The 19,764-nt window shown below is 55.8% G+C and overlaps 1 protein-coding gene across 3 annotated transcripts in view; it reads left to right on the forward strand.

Annotated features, from left to right (window-relative positions):
• The window catches only part of EDC4 (enhancer of mRNA decapping 4), a 59,730-nt gene extending 43,946 nt beyond the window's left edge, over positions 1-15,784 (forward strand). For all 3 annotated transcript variants that reach the window (XM_037877881.2, XM_037877882.2, XM_037877880.2), the window contains 11 exons: positions 1,504-1,605; positions 2,461-2,613; positions 4,119-4,155; positions 5,525-5,705; positions 6,399-6,554; positions 7,750-7,865; positions 9,547-9,712; positions 10,652-10,838; positions 12,047-12,266; positions 13,059-13,222; positions 14,762-15,784. In XM_037877881.2, coding sequence (XP_037733809.1) covers positions 1,504-1,605; positions 2,461-2,613; positions 4,119-4,155; positions 5,525-5,705; positions 6,399-6,554; positions 7,750-7,865; positions 9,547-9,712; positions 10,652-10,838; positions 12,047-12,266; positions 13,059-13,222; positions 14,762-14,954 — 1,675 coding nt within the window. In that variant the 3' untranslated portion in view covers positions 14,955-15,784. The remainder of the gene's footprint in view (positions 1-1,503; positions 1,606-2,460; positions 2,614-4,118; positions 4,156-5,524; positions 5,706-6,398; positions 6,555-7,749; positions 7,866-9,546; positions 9,713-10,651; positions 10,839-12,046; positions 12,267-13,058; positions 13,223-14,761) is intronic.
• The last annotated feature ends 3,980 nt before the right edge of the window (positions 15,785-19,764 follow it).

Genomic DNA, 19,764 nt, shown 5'->3' on the forward strand with positions numbered 1-19,764 from the left:
CTTTTTTCTAGTTGCCAGCCCTGCACACTTACCCTGGGTTCTCAAAGTCAGTCTGGGGTCTTTCCATCTTGTGCATGACCAGCAGAATAAAGGTTGTGCAGCCCAAATTCTGCCCCTGGCAACACCTGTGCAGCCCTCTTGGGGGGAACTGAGTGGCACTCGGTAGCCAGTTCTGCTGCCAGTGCACGAGAGTGACGAGTCTCTCACCTGCGACTTGGCTGGCTCTGCAGAGCCAGCAGTAACAGAGACGCCAAACAAACTTAGTCCCTGAAGTGAGTAGCTGTGATTGATTCACATGGTGAAGCAGGTCTGAGGGTATGTCTGCCCAAGCTGGGAAGCCCAGAGATGTAGCCTGAGAGAAGGGTTATGCGTAGCCATGTCTTGGAGACAAACTCTTCCAGCCCAAGCAGCTGGGGGTGTTCCTTGCAGGTCTGGAATGCCTGGGCTGGCCAGATCCTACCTCTTCTGGCAGGAGTGGAGCAGAATGTCCTGATTTGTCCCCAGGCCTCTCATAGATTGGGAGGCCGCACGTCCCAGGGCCAGCCCTGCAGCCTCCATCCTTCTGAGCGAGGCCAGCAGCCTGCCCGCACCGCTCCTTAATAGAGCAGAGACGTCCCCTGAGTTACAGGAGACACGGCCATCCTTCCACCCTAGCAGAGTTACGTCCCCTGAGTTACAGGAGACACAGCCATCCTTCCACCCTAGCAGAGACGTCCCCTGAGTTACAGGAGACACGGCCATCCTTCCACTCTAGCAGAGACGTCCCCTGAGTTACAGGAGACACGGCCATCCTTCCACCCTAGCAGCTGAGAGTGCTGCCTTCACAGCACTTCCTGTCCCCACTGCACGGGGGGGAGGGATTGGGAGCTGCCATTGAACTGTCTGGATGCTCCATGCTGCTTTCATGTCCCACATGTCGACTGTCTGGATCCAGGGTGCAAGTTTAGAAAAGCCTTGCCATGGTGGCTGGTTCTCCCTGGCCTTGTAACTTGCTGCACTCTGCAAGTGTGCCAGTGTCCAGGCAACGACCTCTTGCTGTTACCACTAATGCACAGTGTCTGGGGATCTGAAATACTCCCTGGACAGGTGAAAACACGATGGCTGGAGGACGCACTCTAACCGTAGTGCACCACCTGCATCTGGAGGAGAGCAGCGTGGAGTTCCTGCCAGCTGCTTCCTGTTCACTGGTGTTTATAAACTGCGCCCGTCCTGCAGCCTAGGAGCTTGTGCAGTCTCTTATCAGCCTCAGACTGGCCTGACATCTACGGACCCGCCCAGGCTCTGAAGGGTGTGTGATCACACCCAAGCATCTGACCCCCTCCCCTCCCAGACACCCACTATGCCAGGGCCCGGCTGTCGGACCCCACCGGTTCTGTGAAACCCCCAGCGGTGTGGGCTCCGAGCCCAGTCTGCTCTCAGCAGGCCCACCCCTGTGCAGGCAGTGGGATGAGCAGATAACGAGGCCAGGAGATGTTTCCATGATGGCGTTTCCCTTTCCCCCAGCCCAAGGGATGACGTTGCAGAGAAGCACAAGAGCTCTTCCTATCACAGGCACAGCTACCACCTGCTGCAGCACGACAGCCAGGATGCCAGCGCAGAGCAAAGGTACCAGCCCACGTGGCCCCGGCATGGACTCTGTTCATGCTGCGTCTGTGCCTCTGTCCTTGGCAAGTCTTCGTCTGCTTTGCCTCCTGCCCCCCAGCCCTGGCATGAGGGAGGCCATGAAACCAGTCCTACCCTGATAGCTTGGGCTGGCTCGCAAGATGCTGTCACCTGGGTCATGATCTTCGGGGTCAGAGTGCTTGCTGGGTTGCTCGGGGGAACGTGGACCGAGCGTGGCTCGTGTCACTTGGTCCAGTCATCAGTGCAAACCAACCAATGGGCACCGTTTGGTGGAGCCCAGCCCTTGAGTGTAAAGCAAGGTAGATCGAATGCCCATGGGCACTGCTGTACTCTCCAAGATCCTGCCCAGTCATGGCCTGCCCTTCACCACCAGGGGCTGCTCCTACATACATTCTCACTGCCTTCAACGGGAGAGCTGCAGCCAGAGGTGGCAGGGTCAGCCAGACCCCCCCGTCAGTGGGGAGTTCAATTACTGCCTGGACGGCCCTCGGTCTCTCCACACTGTGGTTCTCACTGGGTTACGGCACCTTCAGCCGCTCAGCTTGAGAGGCGTGCTGTGCTGGGTCCCCTCCCTAGTCAGCAAATTCCATGCTGGGGAGCAGTTAGAGACCTCTGCAGCCCAGCCTAATGCAGAGACTACAGGTCCCATCATGCCATGCTTCATCTTGATCTGAGCAGCCTGGTTCCTTGGGTCAAGGTGGAGCGCTTCATGCTGGGCCCTGCGGACTCCTCTGAATTGATGACCTGGCCGGCTGTAGGGCAGGGTGGCTGAAGCCCCGTCGGGCTGGCTCTCCCCAGTACTGCTAGCAACCTCCTCTCCCTGGTCTTCTTTTGCAGTGACCATGATGATGAAGTTGCAAGTTTGGCTTCTACATCAGGCGGGTTTAGTGCCAAAGCATCTGCACAGAGGCTGCCTGTGAAGGACTGGAAAGCCAAGGTGTCCCCTCGGGCTTCCCCCAAGCTCAAACGGAAGGGCAAGAAAGATGACGGGTACGCTGGGCTTCCAGGGCAGACAGCTGTGGGATCGGCAGCACAGGGTTGCAATCTGAGAAACCCACTAGCAGATAAGCTAGCCAGCGGTGCCCTAGAGCTGCTGCTGTCTGCGCACGGGGATCTGAGCTTTGTGAGCAGTAACCCGCCAGCCCTGGTGAAAGCGCTGCATTGGCCATCACAGAGGGGCATGGGAGCAGGCTCTGTCCTGCCCTTCCAGGGGGGGCTGCAGGGCCAGCACAGGCTTCAGAAGAACTTGTGGGAGGCAGGCTCATTACAGTGAGATGAGAGGGGTACACAGCCTCGTTTCTACTCCTGTGCTGCCCCATGGCAGAGCAATCTGCCCCACTTCGGGGAAGGCTCCTTCAGGATGGTCATTCGCTAAACGTTTTTCAGCACCCAGCATGACAGAGCTCTGATCTGGGTGGCTTCTAGGCCCAACCACAGTGGCCACATGCAGTAACATCTGGCACCTGTCTGCTGCGTCTGTGTTTGAAACTTGACCGTATGAATGTGCTCTGGCTGAAACTTGACCAGCTGAAGGGTCAGCCTGTGAGAAGGTGATCATGTAGCAGAGTCCAATGTGCTAAGTCCTGTGTACAGGAAAATCAGTGCAACCTCTGCAAATGGCTTTGTACTCCTGTGCTTTTCATACGGCTCCATGGACTGGTTTGGAGCTGTCCTTGTGTATGTCATGATTGCAGACCACAGGCTGGGGCTTTAGATTGTTGGTTGCAGGAAAAGGAATCTCTGCTGAGAAATGCCATTTGCCTCCCGTGTCCCAGTCCTTTTCAGACAACTGAATTGCTGCTGTCGTGCTTGCGGGCCACCCAGGCTGTGAGCCGCCAGCGCATGCCTCCCTCTTGCCAGGTTTGGATCAACACGGAGTCACGGGTTTGCAGGAGCCAAACTGGTCTCTCCTGCTTAACAAACCCAGTCCATGTTTTCTTTGTTCAGTCCATATTGCAATATATGGCTCCAGACAGTCCTTACACGCACTCTTTAAGAACTTCAAAATGTGCACCTGATCTTTTTCTATAAGAAAGAGAGAAAACTGCCATCTTGATGTTTGGGCAGATAACATCAGGGGAGTGACTTCTCTGCCCCCAAATTCAGTCAAGGCTCAACAGCCTAGGCTGTGTTCATGCTGTGCGAACAGCAGGGGAGCCAGTGACCCTCAGGCCAAAGGGCCAGGCCCAGTAGGTGCCCTGTGTCAAACCAGCCCACCTAGAGGAGCCATGTAGGGGTCCCTTGAGTCTTACTCACTAGGGGTAGTAATTCTTGGCTTTGATACAATTCTGTACCAACATGAACTCTGTACCCTCCTGGTGCCCTTGTGTTGGTGGTGGAACAAGACAGAAGGGGGGCAGATGCCGGACGGTGGGGGGTGAAAGTTATAGGTGGAATCAAAAGCCCAGACCCAGCTCAGTCAGTGTTGGTGAAAGACTCTGACCCCGGGCTGGGTGCAATTCACATGGTTATGGTAACTCTTCTTTTAATTCCAGGGATGTGACCCAGTCCCCAAGATCATGTGATCGCCAGGTTAGTCCCAGTGGAAATCCGACGCGCCATCACCTGCTTGCTTGTTAGCCAGCTCACTGATGACTTAAAGGAAAGCCCATCCCAGCTCCCTCAGCGTCTGTTGCAGAGCTTGGGGCCTGTGCTCCGTGAGCCGGCAGGGCATGCCAGCTGTGCTTTGCTGCTCACTAAGGCCCTGCAGAACTTGCTTAGCTCTGTGGCTTGCAGATGGTCTGAGAGGGGTGCCCAGACTTGGTGAGACCAGTGGCTTCCTTTGCAGCTTGCCACATCTGATTCGCATATACGTGGTCCTGCTTTTTCCAATCCAACCTGCCCAGTCACACTCTGGTATTTGCTCCTGCGTGAAACCAACAGAAATCACTTTGAGTGCGCCAGCCGTGGGAGAACAAGGCATTCCTAGCCCCATTAGGAGAGAGCAGGTCTGACCTGTTCAAGCTCCTCCTCTCTGCTGGTTGTACCTCCATGTCCAATGGAGAGCGTAGCGTGCTGGGACCACGTTTTAGGACTCATTGGGATGCCCTTGGGACACCGAGGGCTCAGCCAGCCTCTCGAGTGGGGTCTGCTGCCTGTGGCACCGGGTTTCAGATGGCTTCCCGCTAGGTTAAAGTCTGGCTCCAGCTGATGCGGGTGAAGCACCTCCGTAGATTCCAAGGTCAGAAGGGGCCAATGTGATCATCTAGCCTGACCATCTGGATAATATGGGCCGGAGAACGTCTCCAAAATAACTTCCCCTTCCTCCAGGCATGGAGCTGGCCAGAGCCACTTCCCCTCCTGAGCTAGAGGAAGTGCCATGGTGCTGGCCCTGTGAATGGCGGTGCACCCCCCAAACAATGCATTGCTCCATCGTAAGTGCCTGAGGCCAGCTGTTTAAATCCCTGTTTAAAGAGGGCTTTCCGCTTCTCTGACAGCAGAGACCTATATCCTCTAAGTGTTGTAGGGAGCTGCAGGGATCCAGTGAGAGGGGGCTAGGCTCTGGTTTGCACATGACCTTTGGGGAGCAAAAGATTTGGAGTTAGACAGCCTGGGAAGGTCTGGGCAGGGTTCGCTCCCAGTCAGCTCCATCTCTTAGGTCATGGAAGAAACCTGGGACATGGTGTGTTTTGCGGACTCATCGGTGTGCTCCTGTAAAGCCAAAGTCCTGATCCTATTGGAGATGGGGGGAATTGTGCAACTTGGCTTCCTTGAGGCCTGGGACTGGCCCTGAATCTTATCATGGTTGTGTTGAGCTTTGTTCCTGGGATTAAGTGGTGGGTGAACTGGCCCTGGGTTTCCCTAGCAGGGGCTCAACCTCTCTGCTGACTTCCGATCTCAGTACACATGCAGTGGCCAGTGGAGTCAAAGCGTATCATTTGGCTGCCTTGTCTGCAAACAGGTGACTGCCGAGTGCCAGGATGAGCTGATGTCTCTGCTGCGGAGCCAACAGAGGGAGCTCACAGAGCTGAGACAGAACCAGATGGAACTAATGCAGAGACTTACTGACCACCTGGATGCTGTGCAGAGCTCCCTCATGGGTCACATGGAACGAGTGATTGATTCTCAGCAAGAACAAGAGCGTATCCTTCCTGGCAAACCCCTCTTGGGGCCAGCATGCCACAGGGCCGGCCTTCTGGGGTGGGTAGTGCTGCAGGAGAGACATCATAGTTTCCCGTCAGTCCCAGCAGCCATATATCTGTAGCATAAAATCACCTTGGACTTCAGCAGTCACTGCTCAAGGGTGCCAGGGCTGGGATGGGGGGTTGCTGCAGTGCGGGGTTGGGGGGCACCGGAAGAGCTGTGTGGGGTCCCAGGGCTGGGATGGGGGGATGCTGCAGTGTGGGATTGGGGGGCACCAGAAGAGCTGTGTGGGGTCCCAGCACTCGAATAGCAGGGGATGCTGCGGTGCGGGGTTGGGGGGCACCGGAAGAGCTGTGTGGGGTCCCAGCACTCGAATAGCAGGGGATGCTGCGGTGCGGGGTTGATGGTTCTTGTCAGGTGCTTGCTAGTGGCCAGCCTACACTGCACCTGGTTCCAGTTACTGCTCTTGATCCCTCCCGTGGCCTGTTTGCTGGCAGGTGGGGTTATAAGAGCTAACGCAGCCGTATCCTGGAGTCCCCCATTACCGCAGGCCCAAGCTAGCTCTTCTGGAAGCCGCAGGTGGTGCAGGAGATAGTTTGTGTCTGGTCAGTGCCCATCACCAGAGGAGAGGAGTGCCGGGATCGGAGAGGGCATCTCCTGGAGGCTGTTGCTCCTTAACGTGTGACCTCCAGAGCGGAGGCTGGACCGAGCTCTGGCCGAGGGGCAGCAGCGGAACGGGCAGCTCCAGGAGCACCTGTCCCAGCAGCTGTCGCAGTCCCTCTCCACTGCTGCATGCAATCGCCTGGAGAGGACCATCCGCGAGGAGATGAAGAAGACAGTGCCCCAGTGTAAGTGCTGATGCTGGGTAGTTTATACGGCGTGGGCCCAGCAGGTAGGTGTGAAGCCGCATGCTGCAGGGCGGCGATAGGTGGCGCAGGACTGTGGATGTGGCATGCTTAGCCCTGACAACCTCCTGGCATCGCAGACCTCTCCGGAGACGGGGATCTGTGACGGGCTCGCAGGAGCTCCTGGGGGAGGGATGTGCTGCTCTGGAAGGGTCTTGAGCCATGTCTACATGGCGGGTGCTCTCAGTGGCATAGCTATGGCACCGCAGTATAGACACAAAGTAGAGCGAGGAGGGTTTTTCCATCACTGTGGGAACTCAGTCTCCCCAAGCGACGGTAGCTAGGCTTACAGAAGCATTTGTCCATCGACCTACCCAGTGGTGGGCAAACTACAGTTCGGGGGCCACAACCGGCCCTCCAGACGTTTTAATCCAGCCCTCAAGCTACCGCTGGGAAGCAGGTTCGGGGCTTGCCCCGCTCTGGTGCTCCAGCCGGGAGCAGGGTCAGGGTCTTGCCCCACTCCACACAGCTCCCGGAAGCAGGGATGTGTCCCCTCTCCGGCTCCTACGCGTAGGGGCAGCCAGAGGGCTCTGCACGCTGCCCCCGCAGCTCCCATTGGCCAGGAATTTCAGCCAATGGGAGCTGCAGGGGCGGCGCCTGCAGACAGAGCAGGGTGCAGAGCCGCTTGGCCGCACCTCCATGTAGGAGCCAGAGGGGGACATGCTGCTGTTTCTGGAAGCTGCTTGAGGTAAGCGCCACCCGGAGTCTGCACCCCTGACCTCCTCCCACGCCTCAACCCCCATCGAAGCCCCGATCCCACTGCAAACCCCTCAGTCCCAGCCGGGAGCACCCTCCTGCATCCCCAACCCCTCATCCCCAGCCCCATCCCAGAGCCTGCACCTCCAACTGGAGCCCTCCCACACCCCAACCCCTAATTTTGTGAGCATTCATGGACCGCCATACAATTTCCATACCCAGATATGGCCCTCGGGCCAAAAAGTTTGCCCACCCCTGACCTAGCCACATAGGCAGTAGGTTGGCAGAGCTGCAGTGCTCGAGGGTGGATTTTTCACACCCCTGAGGACGATGACCAGGCTCGAGGTGATCCTGGGTGCCATGGCCCCCTCCCACTGCCCGGCAAGGGAAAAGCCAAAGTGCTCGGGTGAACCTGAGTCACCTTTTCCTTTGTCACACCCAGACATTTCCAAGAGCCTGGACCCTGTCACTGGCCAGCTGAGCAATACGATTGCCGCCAAGCTCACCGCTGTCGAGGGGACATTGAAGGAAAACATCACCAAGCTAGTGAAATCAAAGGTAAGGCCCAGACCAACAACCACCTGGCCATCCTGTGTTCCCCTTCTGGGGTGAGCCACTCACAGCTGACACGTTACCTGCCCCTCAGCGGGGGCTCAACACAGTTTAGCTGCTAGCGTACGCAGATGAGACCCCTTGTCTGGATTGTTGAGGAGCCAGGCACCAGCTCCCGCCAGTCTCTCATCCGCTTCTTAGGCCTTGCTCTGCCTAGTTTCCCTGTCCAGGAGGGCACTGTGTGTTTGAATGCACGGCCAGCGATCATTCCCGAAAGGGCCTTCACCTCCCCTGGCAGCTGAAACAGGCTCAGGCCCAGAAGCCGTGCCTTAGTGTCGGGAACAGCCCCAGTGCAGCCAGCCTGGGTCGGCAAGTCTGCTCCTCCTGCACTTTGCCCCAAAGCCAGTGGGAGCCGTTGGCATGGGCAGGTGACGGGCAGCCTGTTTGCTGGCCCTTCCAGCACCAGGGCTGCCTCTCAGCATTAGCAGGGCAACAGGAAGCCAGGTGGGAGAAAGGTGTTTGGCACTTTGTGTTGTCATTTCTCCGTCCCGTCGCTCAGATCTAGCCGGGTGGCAAGTGGTGACGCAGGGCCAGGGGAAGCTGCTCTGTCCCTCGTGTTTGGGAGTGTTTTTCCTAGTGGGGTTTTAACTGTATTTTTCCAAGTGGAATCTCCTGTTGTTTCCTACCCGTGTGTTGAATCAGAGCCCCATCCACGTAATTCCTCTCTGCTCACGAGCATTTGCAACCACCTCCAGAGTGTCTGACAAGCACGCGATCCCCCCGTCAGACTAATCACTAATGAAGATGTTAAGCTGGGGACTAACCCCACCTCCTGGGGTCCCCCAAGACTTGGCACAGTGCCATTTTATTCATTAACCCCCCACACCGCACCACCAAAGTTTACACACTGCCATGATCCTTGGTTTATGGCTATCCAGCCGGTTTCTCTCAGACTGTGTTGGTCTAAGCCAGCAGTTCTCAAACTGTGGGTCAGGACCCCATTTTATTGGGGTCGCCAGGGCCAGTATTAGACTTGCTGGGACCTGGGGCTCAGGCTCCGGCCCCCTCACCCCCCCACCCAGGGCAGTGGGGCTCAGGCTCTGGCCCCCTCTCCCCCAGGGTCATATAGTAATTTTGTTGTCAGAAGGGGTTGCAGTCCAATGAAGTTGAGAACCGCTGGTCTAAGCTGACCTAAGTGAATCCCAGAGTCATAGTTCATGCCGCTCGGTGCTTGCGCTCCCATTGCCCCAAGATGGTCAGCAATTTTCCTCCCTCGGTGTTAGTGGGTTTGCCGTTTCCAGGCTCCCTCTGCTTTGTGTGTGGAAGATCACTGCTGTGTTTGCTCTTCTTCGCTCCTTCAACTCTGTTCTCACAGCTGCTCGCCAGCTCCCTGCAGCTCCCTGCCTCAGCGAGAGCTAGCAGGTGAAGGGGGAAGAGCCACCCATGGAGCTAAAGTACCAGGAAACCTGGATGTTCCTTCGGGCGCACTCGTTCAGGTCCCCCAGCCATCAGATCGTAGTGTTAACACTTAGGCTTGGTGGGCTCATGGCCCAGGGCAAATGGACGGGAGGTTAACTGCTTCTGGCTTGTCCAGGGACTTGCAGATGGGTTGGGGGAGGCGAAGTGCCTCCATCCTAGGTGTGCAGCAGGAAAATGCTAAACTCGGCGTCTCCTGTGTTCTTGGAAGAACCTGACAGATGCCGTTGCGAGGGCAGCGGCGGATGCTCTGCAGGGGCCCATCCAGTCGGCGTACAAGGAGGCGTTCCAGAGCGTTGTGTTGCCAGCGTTTGAGAAGAGCTGCCAGTCCATGTTCCAGCAAATCAACGACACCTTCAAGCAGGGGACGCAGGAATGTGAGTCCTGTTGGAAACCGAGATCTGCCCTCATGTAGTGCGGTTCCTCGTCAGAGAGCTTTACGGAGAATTACTGCTCCTCACAGCCTCTCCATGAGGAAGGGAAGTGTAATCCCTCTTCTACAGACGGGGAAACTGAGGAAGGGGTGAGGGGAGCTTGGAGAGGACATTAAAAGCTCAGATTAGATCTGGGGTGTGCCTGGCTCCCAGTCCTGTAGGCAGACTGCTGGGCCGCATCTCTAGTTCTGCTGGCAAGATAGCCTCACTGTACCAGCCATTTCTCTTGCTCAGCTGCAGGGTAGGACCATCTCCACACTGGACCCTGTCTGTCAGTGGTCAACCTGGGATGCTGCTGGAGGAAGTGAACTCCCCTGGGCACCCCAGGATGGCTGGGGGGACTGTGTAGTGCTGCATAAGGGACTCTCGTCCCTGCCTGTCTACACCCCCCCCAGTGAGCCAAGCCTTGGAGCTTGTTCCCCAGCGTGCTGTCGGGCAACGTGCTCCTCTGACCCCAGCTGACGTGCACTGCTGGACTCCAGCCTTTCTGGTTGGTTCTGCACCTTTCCAGCCATTCGCCTAGCCACATGTTCCCCAGGTCAGCAGGGCCCCTCCCTGCCCTTGTGAGCTCTCAAAGGCTGCTGCTCCTTTGCAGAGCTTGCATCCCCATTGCCTTTGATCAGACCATCTTCTGAACCTCAAAATCCGTCACGAAATAGCCCCTTTGATCTCTGCAGGCCTCCCCTCTCCTGGCTCCAGCCTAGGAAATGTCCCCGGTGCCTGTCCTGTGGCCTTATTGGTATTGAGCCCCTTTGCCAACGGTGGGCTGTCGTATACGCTCTGATCACACACAGGGTTTGGTAGCCCCCCCCAGTAGCAGGGCTCTGCTGGGGGATGGCGTGGTGATTGGCAGCGCTCTGAGGGACCGTCTGACTGTTGCAGATATCCAGCAGCTTGAGACTCACATGAAGAACAAGAAGGCGCGAGAGCAGGAGGCCCGAGACTCCATGCTGGGCCAGCTCCGGCAGCTGATCAGCACCTTCCAGAGCAGCACAGACCAGCTGGCCTCCACCATCGCTACCAGCGTGCACACCGAAGTGCAGCACCAGCTGCATGTCATTGTGGGCAAGTAAGTCAGGCACTGGGTCTGGGGCTTCCGCTGGATTGGACATGCAGGAGGAATGGGCAGGGACGGCGGGGGCCAAAGAGCCCATGGCATGCTGCCCTGTGGGGCCCTCTCTAATCTGCTGGGGGCGCAGCATGTGACGTTCTGCTTTTCAGCAAGCGCTTCGGCAGGCTTGTGCGACTCTGCTGCTCTCAAAGGCACAGAACGGGGCCACGCTGGCTTGTGGCTCACTCTGTAACACGCAGCTGCCTCTTCGTTCTAAATGGAAGCTTGGTCCCTGGCATGCACACGCTGCCACTCGGGCAGAGCCCTGGGCACACCGTGGGGCACGGCCACTCCCTTCCACAAGGACTCTGATTTGACGCTGCTGTTTGCAGCATCTCCCTGATGCGCCATGTCCTCAGCCAGCCTGGGGGAATCCCTCACTCTCCCCCCTGTTCTGCAGCAACGCATGCCTTGGCATCTAGGGAAACCCCAGCAGTGAAACAAACTTTCAGGTGGGCGAGCTGATCCTCGACTCTCGCTGTCGAGAGGCCTGGAGGGCAGCGTCCCTGCGTGTTTCCAGCCAGCACAGCATGTACCTTCCCAGAGAGAAGATTTTCCTGTCCTGCTGGGAAGTCTCTGCTGGGTTCCAGGGAATCTCCGCTGGTCTGACATGGCTGCAGCTGGCCAGAGTTTGGCCCTTTGTGCCCATTATGAGCTGGGGCCCGTGTCCCGGCAGACAGGTGTCCACATCTCAGAGAGCACCCTCTCCATTGGCACTAACTCTCCCTTATCAAGGGCTTGAGTGGGGACTTGGCTCCCCTGCATCTTACAGGTGTTCCTTTCAGAGTGCATGGGTCAGTGGGGGAACTAGCCCAGCTGTGTGTGGTGGGACTGCTTGGGCAGGGATCTCTACGACCTGTCACCAGCACCAGATGCATTCAGAAGTTCAAACATCTGCTCGCTAAGGAATGGGGGAGAATGGGGCCCTGCGAATGCCTCTCCTGCAGATTCCTAGCCCCAGGCGCCTGTGCAGGGGCTCTGCCGAATTCCAGGTACTTAGTGTCTGTGCCTGGGCACCGAAGCCCTTCATGTTAACCCTTGGGGCTCATGCCAACGTAAACTGTGAGAAGCGCCTATGCTGATAGCTGGAGCCCTGCTTGACCAGCGCGAGAGCAGCGCAATCCCTGGCAGCTCCATCCTGTTCTCACACCTCCCTCTGTTTCTAGCATGCAGGACTCTATTCTGACCCAGGTGCAGAGGGTTATCAAGGGAGAGGTGAGCCTGGCCATGAAGGAGCAGCAAGCGGCCGTCACCTCGAGCATTGTGCAGGCGATGCGCTCCGCAGCAGGCACGCCCATCCCCTCTGCTCACCTGGACTTCCAGTCTCAGCAGACTCACGTCCTGCAGCTGCTGCAGCAGGGCCGCCTCAACCAGGCTTTCCAGCAGGTACGCAGGCTGCCATGTAGGCCTGATCCTCCCGGAGGCTCCAAGATGTGTCCCCTGGCTCTGCCCAGGCGGGAGATGGCCCCTCGTGCTGCTGTAGCTCCTCAGGAGCTGGGCTTTGCTAAGGCTCCCCCAAGGTCGGCAGCTCTGGCCACTGCAGCATTGTGGAGCTGGTGCTTCCCGTTCTGACAGCAGTGGGGTGGGGCAGGTGAAGGGTTAACTGTGAAGCCCTTGACGTAGAAAGCCTTGTAGTGGTGTATTAAAGTAGCTGATGTGCTTGACCCCAGCATACCAACACCTGTAAGTGCAGGGCACTGTTACTCTGCCACTGAGCCAGCAGGGGGCGCAGAAAGAACTGTAGCGTCTAGATTCCTCTCCTGGTCCCACGTGTGATCTGAGCACCATCCTACCCTGTGCCAGGCCCCATCGGTCTGGTTTCCCCTGCCCAGCGCTCTGAACAAACGCAGGCCATGCTCATGGTGTTCCTGGGAGCGAAGGGCTAAATGCATGGACGGTGGAGGTAGTGCACTGAGCGACCTCCCCGCGCCACTGGGATGAAGCCTGCAGACTCAATCTGCTGCTCCGGTCCTGGGGCTCCTAAGTGGAGACAGCTGTCCTTACCACGTGTGGTGCAGCCAAACTCCTTTCAGCTGGTGTGCTGAGTGAGCAGAGATCTCTGGGCAGGAGGGCCTGCCTTCAGCTGTGCCCCAGTATGCAGCAGGGCCTCCTCCCTCCATTGTAGTGCTCCTCAGTCCCCCTCCACCCCACCTCTCTAAATACATATGTTTCTCGTAGACTCTCACAGCAGCTGATCTGAACCTGGTCCTATATGTCTGTGAGACGGTGGATCCTCAGCAGGTGTTTGGACAGCACCCATGTCCGCTCTCCCAGCCCGTCCTCCTGTCTCTCATTCAGCAGCTCTCCTCGGATCTGGGCACCCGCACCGAACTGAAACTGAAGTAAGTGTCAGTCCGGAGCGCCGCCCTGCCCCACCCTCTAGCGACAGGAATAGCAGCGTGTCTCTCCAGATTGGTTGTAGACAAGTACCAGGCAATGCTCATTCTGAGGAACAACTCAAACTCCTCCGGCATGTTACTGGCTTCTCCGCTCAGGAGAAGACCAGAGCATCGTCGTGGACAGCTCAGTGAGAGGCTCTGCTCAGAGCACAGAGGCTGAAAAATAACGGCTACCCAACTATAGGGTTTGCTTTAGCTTCCATCACCAGTGTACCTAAGTGCAGAGTTGGGCTGTTTGCTGAGTGTCTGTATATGAAGATGAGAGGCTCTAAGCCAGTGATGTGCCCTCCCCCTGAGTCCTGTGCTCAGTTCTGGTCACCCCACGGGAAAGTAGGCTTAGCCACGGTTTGGCAGTCTCTGGGGCAGGGCTCCTGGATTCTGGGGCACTTCAGTGTGACAGCCTGGAGGTTCAGAGAAATGAAAATGTGGAGGTGTCTGTTGAACTGAATCCACTAATGAACAGGACAGCCAGCGCAGTTCACCTGGGATGATTTGATAGTTAATATAACTTTATGCTGCCCCGTGATCTTTAATTTCCATGTGCCGATGGTGCCTGGTGGAAGTTATCAGAGGGAGGGTTGGTAGATAGCAGTTTGGGACTTTGGGTTTTTACTAAAGTGCTCCGCAGTGAAGTCGTTAACACTTTCATGTAATACTGACATCTTTAGGATTCAGAGTCAATGTCCCACTTAGCCTGAAGCAGTGACTCTCAGGGGTGGGAACTGGCTCACTAGCTGACTCTTAGGCTGCGCAGTGTGAAGGTTTCCCTCACAGCCATGAGGGCAGGAGACATAGCTCTCTACTAGGACAGCAGAGATCCTGGAGCAGAGAGGATCTGATTCCATGGTTGCAGAGCAGCAGGGCACATGGCCTCTGAAATAAAAAAGCTTGAGAAGGGCAACAGAAATGTCTGGAAGCCTGGAAAGGCAAATTCCCCTAGGACTTGATAGAGGGACTTCGAAAGGGGAGATCTGGCCTTTGATTCCCACAACAGTCCTAAGTTGGCTCTATGGGAGGACACAATCCATTGCTGTCTGGGTCAAGGTGATTTCCTGCCATACTCTTAGATTTGATGATAGTGCTGCTTCCTGTCTGAGGTTCTTTCTGCTTTCACCCTTCATTCCCTGTTTGGGGCTTGAGAGCTGTGTAGGTCACATGTTGCCCCAGTGCCAAATAAAGCTCACATTCTGCTTCACGCCGTGAAAACACCACTGAAGAAACCCCTTGTGCTTTATAGACCCGGTACAAAGTGCAGTCCAGGCAGAGTTCTAGCCGGTGAGTCCAAGCGACCGGGCTGCACATGGCACGCCGGGAGCTGTCTGCCAGCTGCCCCGTGTGCTGAAGCGGGGGCAGCCTCGGACTCCTTGCTAAGAGACAAATCAGGAGCTAGCTACCTGAGCCGGGGCAGGGGAGACAGGAGGTGCCTGCACATTCCCTGGCTGAAGTGGAGTCGTAACCCTGGGCTTTCCTTTCTCCCATCAGTTACCTGGAGGAGGCGGTGATGCACCTGGACCACAGCGACCCCATCACCCGAGACCACATGGGATCGGTCATGAACCAGGTGCGGCAGAAGCTCTTCCAGTTCCTGCAGGTGGAATCTCACAACACCCTGAGCAAGCCGGCCCGCCGCCTCATGATCATGCTTCAGGGCTTGGTCACCCCCAGCATGACCTAACGGCGCACGGCTGCCCTGCGGGTTGCTGCCGGGGAGCCCGCCCTGCAGAGCCAGTAGTTACTAACCCCGTGTGGCTTGTGTTAAGAGCTCTTGCCAGGGAAATCTGTCAGCAAATCAGTGTGTGGTGTCTAAGGCAAGCCTGCTCATTGCTAAGGCTAACGCCAGCTGTGTATAGCCCCAAATAATCACTCCACGCTCACTTGGCTTATTTTCTTAAACAGCCTCTTCTGGGAGCACTGGGCCTCTCGGCACCCACCCCCGTCCATCCCTGAGTCACCACCACCTGGTCACACAGCAGCGCGGTCATTCCATTTCTTCCCCCTTTAGTTGGGCGTTTGCTCCCAGGAGTGGAGGAGAGGGGAGCGGGGATGGGGCTGGGCATGCACCCCTCACTCCCGGGAGGGGTCCCAGGCTGCTGTCCAGGAGCCCACAGAATCCTTCTCAGCCAGTTAGGCGGCTGACTCCCCAGTGCTGTGGGGCAGGTGGAAGGGGGAAATGGTTTCTGTTAGCCCCTTGGTTCCCACAGTGACACTGGCCGAGCAGCAAGAAGCCTGGCTAGTCCCCCATGCAGGGCGGGTCTGGCGCCAGCAGGGGGCAGTGCGTGCACATCTCCTGCATTGGTTCTGAAGGGCGAGCCAAGCGGGGCTCTGGGGCAGTTTGGTCAGGGAGCATCATGCTGTGAGCCCCTCTGGGCTGTTCGTTCCGTGTGCTGGAGCATGTCCAAGGATCCTTTACATTCGTTTTTTTTTTCTTTTTATCTAAAATTTGAATCTTTCTTTTTTGAATAACATTAAGAAACGTTCAATAAATGACTTTTGGAAAAAACCAAACTACTAGCGTTGCCTCTGTTCTCGTCCCTTTGCACGGCATCTCGGGACAGCTGCTCCCCTGTTGGGGTGGAGGGACCCTTTAGGAGAGCAGCAGTGAGATTCTTTGGGAGGCCGTGGGATCTAGTGGCTGCAATGCGGGAACAGGGGGTGAGGACTGCTGGGTTCTCTTCCTGGGTCTGCATCCAGCTTGCTGTTCAACTGGCTTTGACCTGCCTGATCAAAGCCACTAGTGTAATGGGGACAAGACCTTGCTCCAAGGAGGCGGCCCATTGATTGCTGTCGGTGAAGTGCCTGATACCAGCTGTGCCACTGTCATTTAGAGCTTTGCTGCTCTGATGCTGACCTGTGCTCAGGAGCAGTGGCTGGGTCCAGGAACACCCTCTGGGGCAGGGCTGGGTCTCCTTCAGGCCCCTGCAGCCAGGGAAGAGCAGTTCATCAGCCTTAGGGCTCATCCACACTTGAAGCTGCAGCATTTCAGTGTAGACGCTTACCTGTGCCAATGGGGAGGGGGTGGGGGCTCTCCCATCAGTGTAGTTAATCCACCTCCCCGAGAGGCAGTAGCTAGGTCAATGGAGAATTCCTCCATCAATATCGTGGCGTCTACACTAGGAATTAGGTTGGCTTAACTAAGCTGCTCCGGGGTGTGGATTTTTCACACCCGTGAGTGACGTAGGTAGGTCGACCTAATTTTTAGTGTAGACCAGGCCTGATTAATACAGTAATTTCATGAGCCACCTGAGTGGGGACATCTGTGTCCTGCACCCTGCCTCCGCCCCAATGCACCCCATAGCCAGCTGCAGGCGTGAGACACCACCTGGCTCGCTCTGGCTGGCCGGAACACAGTGATCCGACAGCGTTGCTCTGCAGCTCCATCCAGCCCGCTTGGCTAGCATGTGACAGCTAATCCCAGCCCCGACACAGCCGCTCTTCCTGGTCAAGCTGATGGGAGCGTTGCTGCGTGGTAGAAACCTGCAACGCTTTGTAGGAACTGAAAGCTAGAGAAGTTCCTGCACGATGCGAACCCTGAAGCTGTGCCTGGAGACATGGAGCCAGCCCCGCTGTAGGCAGGCAGTGGCAGCTGCCCCATCCCCCCTCGTGGTGAAAATCTCTGCCATGTGGAGGACTCTTGCCGGCTGTGGGGAATGCGGGGGTCAGATCTTACACAACGGCAATCAGCTGGGGCAGGCCTGGCCACAGTATTCCGGCTGCTGCTCGGGGGGTTCTTGCAGCTCGATAAATCAAAAAGGCTTTAAGGATTAAAATACTGGGCAGGAAACCCTTGGGCTCCCAGCTGGCTGTACATACAATGCACGAAGAGCCCCTGGACCTAGTCACTCTCCAATCCCCAGAGCCAGAATGGGCCGGCCAGGTCACCTAGCCAGCCCCACCCCACCCTGGAAAGGGCCAGCAGGATCAAAACCCAGAGCAGCCTTGAACAGCTGTGGTAATGGGACTCCAGTGCCCCCTTCCAGCCACGTCACCTGCCTTGGAGTTACAGCCTGTTAGCTACAATAACCGCCCCCTCCCCTCGCCAGTCTGGCTGGTGTGGCCTTTCTCCCCTCCCCTGTGTTGTTTGCACAGAGTCTGTCCCCTTAATCTCTTCCTAGCTGATACCCTCTAATCCTTTTATCGGCTGTGCCCTCCTTTGTTGGAGTCTCTTAAATTTGTCAGTCTTTTCCTTTCGGAAGGGTGAGCTTTGCTGGGGGGTCCTTTGCCAGGCTGCAGAGAGGGCAGGATGGGCTCTGGAGCCCCTCCTGTTAAAACCCCGTCCCATGCAGCCCCACAGAGAGTGGGCATTTTTAGCTGTTGGACTGAGCCCATCTCCAAGAGCTTTGTTGGCATTCCAGTTACTGGAGGCCCCTTACAGTACAGAAATGAACTAACTTCTTTACTGAGTTCCTCTTAACTTGTGCTTCATTTGCAAATTTCATTCATCTAACAAGGAAGGGGAAAGACCTGTGGGTTTGAACTTGTAATTCCCTGAGTTGTAACCAGAGGCCCAGACTTGACATGACCCACAGTCACCTTAGCGTAACCTGCAGCCATCTACGTTTAGCCACCATAAATTGAAAACAAAAACCAGAGTCAGGAGAATTCGGCCTTGATGTAGGCAGACAGATAGAAATGTAGCAGCTGCAGAATTACGAACAGGGATAGATAGATATTCACAGTCATGAGAATGGGAGCCCTGAGTGTCTGCAGCTTCTTCTTGATAATAAAAAGCACAAGGGTTTGCTGTTGCAAGGCTATCCCACTAATGAGCGTATAGATAAGCAGACCTTGAAAAGATTTTGCTAATTTTGAAACCAACAAAAGCTAATGAGTAGGTGGTCTTAGGTATGTGAATCTTTGTATAGTGAAAATAATTGGTTAGTGTTTTGCATAGCTATGCTTGGAGTTATGCTTGGAGTAAAATAATTGGTTATGACATAGATAAGAGAAACCCTCATGTTAACTATGTAATGAAGGTCAGGAAACAAGCACATTGGACCTTTACTCTAGGATACAACTCAAGACCAAAGCTGCTAGGATTTTTAACCCCTGCATGACTAGACTGTGTGGAAGCCAGAGTCCCAGATGAGATCAGACCCTGACTGCCCATTGGGAAACATCAGTCTGCTTTATTGGGAGTGGTCAGCATTAGATGCTTGGCATGTGTATTCTCAATTGCTAATAAATACATGTTTAAGAAAATTTACTGTGTGATAAAGACTCCTTTATTGAGACAAGGTCCCGTTAATTTATAGAGAGCCATTGTACCCCGAGGGGGAGGAAAGAGCCCTAAATTGTGTGGGTAACTGTGCCAGTAACCAGCTGGAGAAAGCTCACTACCTGAGTGTGTGTTCTTTACAAAAAAAAAAAAAATCAGTGAAAAAGTTAATAATGTTGACATTTACACTGTCATCCTTAAGTTTCAGAGTTAACGTTTAAGAGGAATAAGAACATTTCACACCTCCTTTTTTCAGGCCGTCAGCAAATGCTGCATTAATTTCCTTCCCAGCATGACTTCCAAACGCAGACACTTTGTATTTTGTTAATGAAAGCTTAGATTTGGGAGCACGGTTCTGCAACAAATCGCACAGCCATGGAACTGGCTTGCCCAGCTCAGCCCATGCATGAATGCCGCAGTAGTGCCTGGAGGGAGAAGGTGCTGTGCTTCATTTCTCCATACATTGAAGTTAAAGCACCAGAGTAATCCACCACCACTTGCCACATTTCCCTTTGCTGCCAGGATCTGACTCAAGCCCTTGCGAAGTGCAGTGAGACAGCATGCAAAATGCTAGAGAAATCCCGAATTCACTTCTCATCCGAGTCAAGGCTCCTAAAGTTTAACCAGCTTTCTTGAATGTCAAGTGTGAGAAGCAAAAGTCATATCCTCCCTGTGACAGATACGGCAATTTGGTTTATGGATCACTGTGGGCCAGGGATTGTATGTAATTCCAGGGGGTGGGATTGACCACGGCCCTCTGGGGGCTAACAACAGGGGCAGGTAATTAGGTAAATTACCCTGGTTGATGGGGCCTCTGTGTTAATGGCTCTAGAACAATTCCATAAACTCTGCCCTGACCCCTGCTTAATAGACAAAAATCCCAGAGCTGTAACGGTCTCTGGGAAATGAGCTGACCATGATGTGGACAGTTGGCCTGGGCTTGATGGAAAACCGAATAGGATCAGAGGACAGGGATCAGGCTGAAGCCGAGACCCACCCCAGGGAGCAGTGGGGGGTGAGTAGGTACATTCACTCAGGTTGTATTGTGACCCCCCTCCCAGCCCCAGAATCTCCAGCCTCAGAGGCCAGCAGACAAGCGAAGGGCTTTTGGACCCATCGCTAGGCTTGACCAGAGAGGACCTTCTGCCCAAGGGGGCCCCGGTCCTTGGGAGGAGCTGGACGGACTGACACCTGCCAGAGCCACCGGCTGGGAGGACCTCGGGTAGGGTGACTAGCAGGGGGGCGGCGCAGGGGCTTTGATCGTTTGGAA

Source organism: Chelonia mydas, chromosome 12 (assembly GCF_015237465.2).
Source record: "Chelonia mydas isolate rCheMyd1 chromosome 12, rCheMyd1.pri.v2, whole genome shotgun sequence".
NCBI lineage: Eukaryota > Metazoa > Chordata > Testudines > Cheloniidae > Chelonia > Chelonia mydas.